This window comes from Carcharhinus amblyrhynchos, chromosome 2, assembly GCF_965287045.1.
Source record: "Carcharhinus amblyrhynchos chromosome 2, sCarAmb.v2.hapA, whole genome shotgun sequence".
Lineage (NCBI taxonomy): Eukaryota > Metazoa > Chordata > Chondrichthyes > Carcharhiniformes > Carcharhinidae > Carcharhinus > Carcharhinus amblyrhynchos.
The window spans coordinates 126975464-126987853 of NC_137325.1; the positions used below are offsets into that span (position 1 = coordinate 126975464).

A 12390-nucleotide genomic window follows, 5' to 3' on the forward strand; every position below is an offset into this window, starting at 1 on the left:
GTAGAGATGCTCCCAAATGAGGTTGGTTGGAAAGTGCTCATAATCACACCCCCCTTTCTCATCCCTCTGTTTGCAGCATGGCTTCTCCGCTGTATCTATTCCCACTCCCTGTGGCACTGCAGCCCAAGTGGAAAAGCACCAATGATCCCCATGGCTGGTAACAAGTGGAGACATTTCAGAAACACACCACACCTTCCTAGCATAGAGCATCATTCCCTGCTGAAGGTTTATAACCTCTTCACCAACCCAATACCTCCTCTATGTGGCAGGAAGTATATAGTAAAAGCAACCCATGTGCTAGCTGGATGGTGATACCATTAAATAGCATGGCGGGGGTGGGGACAGTCCCTTGTACAGATGAATACATTGTGCATATTTAAGAGGATATTCAACTGAACTGGCAAGATCCAAAATAGAAAGAAATTCCACAACACCAGCTTGAAGTCCAACAAGTTTATTTGTAGCAAACGCCCCACGCTTTCGGAACAGGCTGTCCCTTCATCAGTGGCTGGGAGCTCTGATCACAAACAGGGCAGAAAGATACAAACTCAATTTACATACACTTGCTACAAATAAACTTGTTGGACTTTAATGTTTGCTACAAATAAGATCCAAAATGGCAGGTTGGGTGTCAAGTTAGCATTTGACACTGAATGATGTCACAACCTGCCAAGCTGCAACTTCCAACACGTGCACGGGATGCCCACATTCCCATCCTCTTCAGCGACTAATGGGGTGCCTCAGGGATCAGTGTTGCGTCCGCAGTTGTTTATGATTTACATTGATGATTTGGAGTTGGGGACCAAGTGTAGTGTGTCAAAATTCACAGATGACACTAAGATGATTGGCAGAGCAAAGAATGCAGAGGACGCTGAAAGTCTGGAAAGGGATATAGATAATCTAAGTGAGCGGGCGAGGGTCTGGTAAATGGAGTACAATGTTGGTAAGTGTGAGGTCATCCATTTTGGTAGGAATAACAGAAAATGGATATTATTTAAATGGTAAAAAATTGCAGCATGCTGCTGTGCAGAGGGACCTGTGCATGAATGACAAAAAGTTGGTTTGCAGGTTCAGCAGGTAATTAAGAAGGCAAATGGAATTTTGTCCTTCATTGCTAGAGTGATGAAGTTTAAAAACAGTAAGGTTATGTTGCAGTTGTATAAGGTGCTGGTGAGGCCACACCTGGAGTACTGTGTACAGTTTTGGTCTCCTTACCTGAGAAAGGATGTACTGGCACTGGAGGGGCTGCAGAGGAGATTCGATAGGTTGATTCCAGAGTTGAGAGGGTTGGCTTATGAGGAGAGACTGAGTTGACTGGGGCTATACTCATTGGAATTCAGAAGAACAAGGGACGAACTTTTCATAGGACCCTACAGTGCAGAAGGAGGCCATAAAAATTATGAAGGGAACAATTAAGATAGGAACAGGGAAGTTGTTTCCACTGTCAGGTGAAAGTAAAACTAGGGGGCGTAACCTCAAAATAAGGGAGAGCAGATTTAGGACTGAGTTGAGGAGGAACTTCTTCACTCAAAGGGTTGTGAATCTGTGGAATTGCCTGCCCAGTGAAGCAGTTGAGGCTACCTCATTAAATGTTTTTAAGGCAAGGATAGATAGATTTTTGGACATTAAAGCAATTAAGGGTTATGGTGAGCGGGCGGGTAAATGAAGCTGAGTGTATGAAAAGATCAGCCATGATCTTATTGAATGGCAGTGTAGGCTCGAGGGGCCAGATGGCCTACTGCTGATCCTGGTTCTAGTGTTTTTATGCTCTCACACTGTTATCATCCAAGGGCCTGTTGGAAGTGGTTGAGAGTGGATCACCACCACTTACTTTCACCCTCAATTGATTTGTAGAGAGCCAAAACAACTGGCAGTAAAGAGTTGAATTCTGTGGTTCTTCAGTTTAACTTCCTCAGTCTCTGTAAAGTAAGTTTAAATTTATTTATTTGTGTCACAAGTAGGTTTACGTTAACATTGTAATAGAGTTCTTGTGAAAATCCTACAATCACCACACTCCGGCGCCTGTTCGGGTACACTGAGGGAGAATTTAGCATGGCCAATGCACCTGATCAGCACGTCTTTCGGACTATGGGAGGAAACTGTAGCACCCGGAGGAAACCCACGCAGACACGGGGAGAATGTGTAGACCTGCACAAACAGTCACCCAAGCCAGGAATATTGATTGATCCAGGTTCCACATTTTGACTGGGCTGATGGTGACACAGTGGTAATGTTGCAAGGCTAGAGGGGCATGGTTAATGTCACAGGGATGTGGTTTCAAATCCCACCCGACAGCTGGTAAAATTTAAAGTGCTGTAAAAGTCCTGTCGATCACTGATGTTCTTTACAAGAGGAAGTCTGTCTTTCCTACCAGGTGTGGCCTTTGTCTGACTCCACATTCCACAGCACTGTGGTTGACTCTGAACTGGCCCAACAAGCCACTCAGTTCAAGGGCAATTAGGGATGGACATGACATACTTATCCTGTCAACAGTTCCCACATCCCATGAAAGAATTAAAAAAATTAGTTATCAACTGATTGGGCTGTGGAAGCTTTTTTAGTTTGAGATTGTTTATTGGCCTTTTGTGAGTTTCTAGGTATTTAAAAGTGTGTTTAATCTGTGAATATTAAGGTTTGACTCCTTCACCAGGAGCTGTCACTGTGACCTCCCCTTATGTACTAAACTGTAATATGGACACCATTAATCTGTGGTCTCTTCCTAAGAGGTGAGGAAATAGCAGAATCAAGTCCTAAGTCAGTGATGCTGGTATGATGTTCTCAGTCTTTTGGGCCAACCCTCAATTGGCAAGTTTGATAAGAACCTCCCAAAAACTCCAAGGTGTTTTATGAAGTCAGCCTAGACCCTAAGTTTTACATTTGATTTTGGCATTAAGGTGAGCAGAAGGTGTTTCACTCCAGGTATGATTCAAGTGACCCACTAGGAAGTTCTTACCAAAGAAAGTTTATTGAAGGACGCAGTTAGAATATAACAAGAAGAATTAGCAATTACAAGACTTAAAGATGACACAGTGCAATTCTTAACAAGTAGCTATCTCCGTTGTTCCAATGTAAAGCAATATCTCACAGATACATACTCTTCTTCAGAGTTAGTTAGCAAAAAAACAAGTGTGCTCACTTGATACTGGATTTTCAGCTTTGTAACACCTATGGACAAAATACAAACCAGTAGTTTTTAGAGAAGGATATATCCTCAAAATAGCCAAACCCTTGAGAGGTAAACTTAATTTCTGACAGCTTCTAGTTTTCAGATTCCAGAGAGGGGAAAGACATTGCTCTTTCAACTTCAAGCAGCTTCTGAAAACCAAAAGTAAAACTGAAACAGAACTATCCCCAGTAGTATGACCTGACCTGTCAATCACCCCCAATCAAGCTCTTCTCTGTATTCCCAGGGGAACATTAAAAGCACAGAACACAGCATTAGTTCAGATTAAAACAATCATGATGTCAATTATACTGCTTCAGTAACAATAAAGGACACCAGGTACAGACAACACTGACAAAATCCCAGGGACTTCTGAAACTTCCCGCAGAGAAACATGATTAAAATATACTTCTTAAAAGCACAGTATCATCACAAGTTGTACCAAGTGACACAAAAACAGGGCTCACATGGGTCCAGCTGTCATGAGAATGAGTGACTCACAGATTTGGCTTTAGAGCAGTTCCCAAAGATTCTCTGTAGCTCAGGGTTTGTTATAGCACTGGTGCTCCAACACAGGATAACAAACCCGACATTAAAACCTCTGCTAACAATGGGCATCTCAGTATTACATGCAAGAGAAAGAGAGAGAGGACAGATTGAGAGGAACTTCTACAGGAGGGAAAGAGTGTGCTTCAAAATTCATTATTGAATATGGAGGTTGCTGACATTAATGCATACAGCTGATCACTTTATTAAGTGATCCCCACTCTTTCACAATGGATGACAGTGACCATCATCACTTGAAAGTAGCTTAAATCTGATTAGTACCCACAGAAAAACTGGATATTGGGCCCACATTTACTCAACCACTGGGGATGTATTCTCCCCATAATGGCTGGAAACTTTTTTCTACTGGAAGTAGATGGGACATCTGCCTCCATTGGCAGGCTAGCATCAGAACTTGCTGTGGTATAGGGCTGCCAGGTGCCCAAGGTCCACCCAGAGTGACAGGCAGACCCAGCAAGGAGGTGCAGAATAAGCTGCCCTCTTAGTGACTTGATAGGTCTGCAGGAACGAGTGCCAAGATCCGAGTTCAGAGTTTTTGGGATTTTACAGTCTCGTGCATCCCGAAACCGTAAAATCCCACCTGAGATCAACAGACCTTTCTGTGGTCCGCCCCTCGCCTGCTCCGATTCCCATGGTGGGCGGGACAATAAAATTCCACCTACCACCTCTCTTCCTCTCTCTAGGGAGAGCATTGTGAGATTCAGTAAAAGTGGGTGGCTAGTGTAAGTGTCAAGCTTTCTCTTTCCAAAAGGTTTGTTTCGCTGCAATATTTTGAGAATTGCTGGTTTACCTTTCACAGTTCTTTATAATCACAGTTCTTTGCATTGCCACCAGGAGTACTCCACTTTGTTTCTGAATGATGTTGCTGTAGGTAGCACATCTGTACTGCTCTTCAAGTTGTGTTCTTAAGAGTGGAACACACAATCAGGCATTAATACTATCAATTACGAGTAACAAACTCATATCTGCATTTATCTAGCACCCGGTCGTGTTCTTAGAACTCCTCAAACACCTTCACAGGATAACATTACTCTGTTGCATAGGAATCTGGGAACCGGAGAGTTGTCCAGCACTGTTAACCCCGTGATGGTTATTATGCGACTATAGCCTATGGGCGGCACGGCAGCACAGTGGTTAGCACTGCTGTTTCACAGCTCCAGGGACCTAGGTTCAATTCCCAGCTTGGGTCACTGTCTGTATGGAGTTGGTACATTCTCCTTGTGTCTGCATGGGTTTCCTTTGGGTGCTCCAGTTTCTTCCCACAGTCCAAAGATGTGCAGGTTAGGTTGATTGATCGTACTTAATTGCCCGTTAGTGTCCTGAGAGGTGTAGGTTAAAGGGATTAGTGGGTAAATATATGGGGGTAGGGCCTGGGCGGGATTGTGGTTGGTGCAGACTCAATGGGCCGAACGGCCTCCTTCTATACTGTAGGGATTCTATAATTCTAGATGTCAGTTTCACATACACCAATGAGGCAGATGATTCATGTGGAATAAAGGTGTAAATGTAGACCTTGAAACCAGAATGAGAACCCCCTGTTCTTCTTCAAACAGAGCAATGTGCACATTGCCATCCACTTGAACAGGTAAACTGCAGTAAAGTATCTCAAGTGCGTGATGGCACCTCCCGCAATGTAACTCGCCCTCAGTATTTTGCTGGTTGTGTTGACCCACAGGCCTTGTGACCCTGGGGGCAGGGCAGTGGGGTGAGTGGTGGGAGGGGGAGCGGAGGGCGGGGGAGACAGACAGTGCTGCCAAGTGAGCTGAGCTGACACGTTCTCCCATTCCTTTCTCTTCCTCCAGTTTGTTCTCCTCCTCCTGTTCTGAAGCGAGTGAATCATGCTGGGGTATGGTTCCACTGCAGCGCCAGGCCTCCAGCCCCTCACCGAACCGAGTACAACTCGTCATGCGTCAGCCGAGACAGTAAGTGTCAATGAGCTTTTCAAATACTGGGGAGGGCATCGCAGTCGGATCCAACCTCTATATGTGCAGGCAAACTCACTGGTGGGAGCCAGAACCTTGCTAGCCTTTTCTTTTCCACCCATCCTTCTCCCACATCCCAGATATCACAGTTTGCAACATTAGTATTTGCAGAATCCCCTTCCCAAACCTCGAACCTCTCCACTGACCCCTCTTACCTTTTAAGTCGCCTCTTGAAATCTAGTGGATTACTAGTCCAGCGACAATACCGCTATGCCACAGCTTCCCCCGCATCTAAAGTGATTTGGGCCAGGTTTTTATCACATTAAGCATATGCGTTGCTTATAAAAACAAAGCAGCAAGTGTTTAACAGCGTATAAATAAATGATGTACCAATGAAGTAACTACTGTGTTAGCTTGCATTATTAATGGGCGCCCTAAAGGAAACAATAGCCCCAGCAGAGCTCGGTGTTGTAGAGTGTACGGTCCCATCAGCTGCACACAGAATGCTGACTCGTTCTTTCGTGTGCCAGCATCTGCAGTGGCCCAGAAGGTGCTGAGCTTTGGAACAGGTGGCAGTTTGCGTGAAGGAGTCCCGAGGGGGCCAACAACTGAAGCTTGTGACTTGCCATGTCTTCATAGAGCTTGGGACAACAAAAAAAAAACATGACAAGATGACAGATAGTAGTTTCAATGTACAGTGACAAACAAATTAGTGCAAAGATGCTTTCTACTGAATACCAGATGTGTTGAATTCTGTGAAATGGAACAAGCAATGAAAAATTGTCAAACGCCCATCTGCGCCTTCTGTGCTCTATCAGGATGTCAAGTGGCGGTGGCTGTGATAGTTGTCGACTGCCCTTAATAAGCATTTGGCAAAGCTGGGCCCATTAATGGGTATGTTTAATGGCCAACCACTAATTTTATACATACCTTACATGGTTACGTGCGGGGAATGAAGCCCCCTTTCTGATCAAAGGACAAATTGCTGCTAACTTTTAGCTGCAAAAGTGGGCCTGTATTTCCTGCCTTTGCCAGAAAATACAGCTTCTTCTCAGCTGTATTTTTGTCCGTTTTTCTCATCTAAAATCCTGTTTCTTTCCTTATAGGGAAGCCTTGCTGTTGCGCCAATAGATCCTCTCCCCCATAATGCCTATCAATATGACCTTCAGCTATCATATTGGTTCTCATCAGCCACGCTATTAACTCTTTCCCTCTAGCCTCTGGCCTACAGACACTCGGCCAAATTAGCGACCACAAGCCTTTTGCAGCGGCATCTCTCAGTAACATTTAAAGGAAACCAGCTGATAGCGAAAGGATAAACGGCTGGATTTTCAAGTGGTGATGGGATGGGGGTGGTGGGCAGTGGGAGGTGAGGGATGGGGGTGCAAACCCAAAAATCACTGTCCCAGTGGTCATATCGGGGTCTTGGGACCCCCGGGGCAGTTTGCAATTTTCAAATGCCCAGCGTGAGGGAGGACACCACAAATAAACAGCCCCTTACGATCCCCAAGGAGCCTGTCAAGGACACATGGCCAAAACTGAATTTTTGAGCTTCAGTTTGGGCAACTGAGCAGCCTGGTGCATGCTGGTACATCGCTGTCAGTCCCATCACGTGGCCAAGTGAAGGTCATCGGTTTTAGTTTTTTATATCTAAATTTTTTCAGGGACCTTTTGTGTCGGTACGAACACTGTACCTTCATGTCACCCCCAGCCCTGCCGACACTGTAGGCCCTCTGAGGAGCTGCCTGATCTCTCATAGAATTTCTTATCAAATTCCTACAATGCAGAAGGAGGCCATTTACCCATCAAGTCTGCACCAACTCTCTGACAGACTATCTCTCCCTGCCCTATCCCCGTAACCCCACACATTTACCATGGCTAATCTCCCTAACCTATACATCCTGAGACACTAAAGGGCAAATTAGCATGGCCAATCCACCTAACCTGCGCCTCTTTGGATTTTCATAGATCATAGAAGATCATAGAACCCTACAGGGTAGAAAGAGGCCCTTCGGCCCATTGAGTCTGCACCAAACACTATCCCACCCAGGCCTTACCCCCATATCCCTACTTATTATACCCACTAATCCTTCTAACCTACGCATTCCTGGACACTAAGGGACAATTTCTTAGCATGGCCAATCAACCTAACCTGCACGTCTTTGGACTGTGGGAGGAAACCGGAGCACCTGGAGGAAACCCACGCAGACACGAGGAGAATGTGCAAACTCCACACAGACAGTGACCCAAGCCGGGAATCGAACCCAGGACCCAGGCTGTGAAGCAGCAGTGCTAACCACTGTGCTACTGTGCCGCCCCATTTTGGGAGGAAACAGGGGCACCCCGTAGGAAACCCACCCAGACACACGGAGAACATGCAAACTCCACCCAGATATTTTCCGTTGAACTCAAATTGCACCATCTGCCGTGGCAGACAGTGACCCAAGGGTGGAATCGAATCTGGGTTCCTGGCGCTGTGAGGCAGCCATGCTAACTATTGTGCCACTGCGCTGCTCTTAGAAGCAAGTGTCCTTTGATTTGACTTTCAAGGTGGGGTAGGTACATGACGTTGGTTTCTGCCACTATTGAAAATGTATTTGAGTTAGTAACTGATATTACAAAGCACCAAAGATATTATAGTTATAACCATAGAGCCAATAGATGTGGCAGCAGACGATTTTAACAGAACCAAGTTCAACATAGCGATCTTTATCTACCGCTAACTTCAGTCAACCAGTTTCTTTTTTTAATTCATTAGACAAATGCTGGCTGGCCTGCTTTCTTGCCCATCCCTAGTTGCCCTTGACAAGACCATATTGCTGTGGCTCTGGAGTCACATATAGGCCAGACCAGGTAAGAACAGCAGAGTCCCTTCCCGAAAGTCATGAGTAAACCAGATGGGTTTTTATAACAATCGATTCATGGTCATCAGCAGATTTTTAATACCAGATATTTTCAAATTCCACCATCTGCCATGATTGGATTTGAACCCGGGTCCCCAGAACATTAGCTGAGTTTCTGGATTAATCGTCGAACGATAATATCACTAGGCCACCGCCTCCCCGTAAAGCTTTAAGGAAGTACAGTGGGGAGAGCGAGCAGTCCAGTGTCAGCAGCCTTGGAGCACTTTAGCAAAACACCAGTATGTGCTCTTTCTGTGTATTTACATAGAAACAGTGGTTAGCACTGATGCCTCACAGCGCCAGAGTCCCAATTTCGATCCCTGGTTTGGGTCACTGTCTGTGTGGAGTCTGCACGTTCTCCCTGTGTCTGCTTGGGTTTCCTCCGTGTGTTCCGGTTTCCTCCCACAGTCAAAAAGATGTGCTGGTTAGGTGCATTGGCCATGCTAAATTCTCCCTCAGTGTACCCGAACAGGTGCCAATGTATGGCCACCAGGGGATTTTCACAGTAACTACAGTGCAGTGTTAATTTGATTTGATTTATTATTAGCGTACAGTGAAAAGTATTGTTTCTTGCATGCAAACAATGTAAGTCTACTTGTGATGCTAGTAAATAAGCATTAAAACTTTTTAAAAATTCCACACATTCACCACCCTCTGGATGAAGAAATTTCTCCTCACCTCAATTTTAAAAGGTTTACGCCTTTTCCTCAAATTATGGGCAACGCAGTGAGACAGTTGTTAGCACTGCTGCCTCACAGTGCCAGGGATCTGGTTTTGATTCCCGACTTGGGTCACTGTCTGTCTGAAGTCTGCACATTCTCCCCGTGTCTGTGTGGGTTTTCTCCAGGTCCTCCGGTTTCCTCCCACATTCTGAAAGATGTGCTGGTTAGGTGCAGTGACCCGAACAGGCAACAGATTGTGACGACCAGGGGAATTTCACAGTAACTTCATTGCAGTGTTAATGTAAGCCTTATTTATGACTAATAAATACACTTTACTTTACTTAAGGTTCGAGACGCCCCCACTGTCGGGAACATTCTTTCTGAATTTACCCTGTCTAACCCTGTTAGAATTTTATAAGCTTCTATGAGATTCCCTCTCATTCTTCTAAACTCCAATTCATACAACTCTAACCAACTTATTCTCTCCTCATGTTGCCAGACCTGCCATTTACATAAGAACATAAGAAATAGGTGCAGGAGTAGGCCATCTAGCCCTTCGAGCCTGCCCCGCCATTCAATAAGATCATGGCTGATCTGTCGTAGCTCAGTTCCACATTCCCGCCCTCTCCCCATAACCCTTAATCCCCTCGCTTATCAAAAACCCATCAACCCGCGTCTTAAAAATATTTAGCGTGGCAGCCTCCACCACTTCAACGGGCAGAGAATTCCAGAGATTCACCACCCTTTGAGTGAAGAAGTTCCTCCTCAACTCCGTTCTAAACCGCCCCCCCTTTATCTTGAGGCTGTGCCCCCTAGTCCTACTGTCCTTTCTGAGCGGGAAGAGCCTCTCCACCTCTATCTTATCCATCCCATTCATCATCTTATACGTCTCAATGAGATCTCCCCTCATTCTTCTAAACTCTAACGAGTACAAGCCTAGTTTATTCAGCCTCTCCTCATAGCTCAACCCCCTCAACTCCGGAATCAGCCTAGTAAACCTCCTCTGCACTCCCTCCAAGGCCAAAATATCCTTGCGTAAGTACGGCGACCAAAACTGCACACAGCACTTTAAATCTTTGTGGTTCTAAAATTTTGTACGCAGTATTCAAATTCAACACTTCAGTAGAAAAGCAAGTTTTGATTATTTGCTCTTCCAGCTCCAACTTTAACTAGATGCTGGAGGACACGTCATGGAAAATGGAAGAGCATTCAGACCCTAGCGTAATCCCCCAGCCTTTAATGAGCATGGCATCTTTTGGTTAAAGTAGTTCAGATGGATCTCATCATAAAAACATACTTTGGTCATTTATCACCAGCATGGAACAAAATGCTGAAACATAGCTGTACATCTCGAGTATTATAAATTGAAGCTGTTATAAGCATCTTTAAAAGAGCTGTGATATCTCTCTCCTTGTCATTCATCAATGCATTTTCAACCATGCTACACACTTACAAACAGATTGCTTAATGGAAGCCATTCCATGATAGATGGATGCATCATTTGAGAGTTTGCTCTTCACCAGGTAAAATACCGCAGACCACAGATGATTATAGTCTGAAATAGAATCCCTACAGTACAGAAGGAGGCTATTCGGCCTCATTGAGTCTGCACCGACCACAATCCCACCCAGGCCCTATCCCCGTAACCCCACATATTTACCCTGTTAATCCCCTGACACTAGAGTCAATTTAGCATGGCCAATCCACCTAACTGACACTTCTTTGGACTGTGGGGGGAAACCAGAGCATCCAGAGGAAACCTACGCAGATGCAGGGAGAATGTGCAAACTCCACACAGACAGTGACCTGAGGCCAGAATTGAACCTGGGTCCCTGGCACTGTGAGGTAGCTGTGCTAATCACTGTGCCACCGTGCCGCCAATGGTCCCCATGAAATCAGGTAAAAGTAGATAAAATGAATGAGTGCCAGTAGACTTCAAGAATCCAATCAAACCCAAGAGGTTCAAAGACATTGGGGGTGGGTATAAATAGAGACTTTGCAAAACATTGGGTTAAGTTATAGCTGACAGTCTCTTTAGTTATCCCTCAATGTAACTGTAGCAGATCTCCTGTGATATGGCTCGCTGTGAGTCAGAAAATGCCCTTTCTTATTGCAAGTAACGTTTTCAGAGCCACTGATTTATGATGATTGGATATTAGATTGTGAATTCTACAATGGACTCTGATGGAACATTTAGTAGAATTTTAAGTGTGACATTTGAGCAACTATGTGCATATTTGCAACGAAATTGCACATCAGTGACCTTGATTATTATTAACCGTATGTTTAAGAATGTCATTAGAATTATATCTGGGTTTTTTACAACCCCATGATACATTGGGAAATGATAAGGATAGAGCTACAACAATGCAACGATCCTTCATTTATCATGGAGAGCTTTCTCGTAAAATAATCATTGCAATTTCAAAGATGCTTATGGCAGCCTCAATTGCTGTGACTTATACATTACAGCAGTGTTGACATTTCAAGAATACTTCATTGGTTGTTAAGAGCTCTGGGACAACTTGAGGCCATTAAGGCTGCAACATAAATGCAGGTCTTTCAATCTTTCTCTAGGATGTTGCTGGCCCGGTGTCACAGTGGTTAGCACTGCTGCCTGGCAGCGCCAGGGACTTGGGTTCAATTCCCGGCTTGGATCACTGTCTGTGTGGAGCCTGCATGTTCTCCCCGTGTCTGCATGGGTTTCCTCTGGGTGCTCTGGTTTTGTCCCACAGTCTAAAAGATGTGCTGGTTAGGTGCATTGGCCATGCTAAATTCTCCCTTAGTGTATCTGAACAAGCGCCAGCGTGTGGGCGATTAGTGGAATTTCACAGTAACTTCATTGCAGTGTTAATGTAAGCCTACTTGTGACACTAATAAATAAGTTTATTGCAGAACCAGCTTAGGCAGGTCTGTACTCTCAGCCTCCCTGTGAGCATCACATTCTTGCTGCGAATGCCGGATCATGGAATTGCCCTACGGATAGAAGCAAGGGGCATTTCAGGGCCAAATTTGTGAATGAACTTCCCCAGTGCAGAGCCGTACTACAGGGAGCACGTATCACGGACTAATTCCTAGTGTAAGATAGGAACAACAGTGCAAACACAGGCCAGTATGGGTCTCAATTATATAGTGAATGAAATCAATTGTACAACCTGTAAGATGCCCACATT

At 44.9% G+C, this 12390-nt stretch overlaps 1 protein-coding gene across 1 annotated transcript in view; it reads left to right on the forward strand.

Annotated features, from left to right (window-relative positions):
• The window catches only part of adarb2 (adenosine deaminase RNA specific B2 (inactive)), a 665338-nt gene that overhangs the window by 304452 nt on the left and 348496 nt on the right, over window positions 1-12390 (forward strand). The window contains exon 2 of the mRNA XM_080217455.1: window positions 5533-5652. Coding sequence (XP_080073581.1) covers window positions 5533-5652 — 120 coding nt within the window. The remainder of the gene's footprint in view (window positions 1-5532; window positions 5653-12390) is intronic.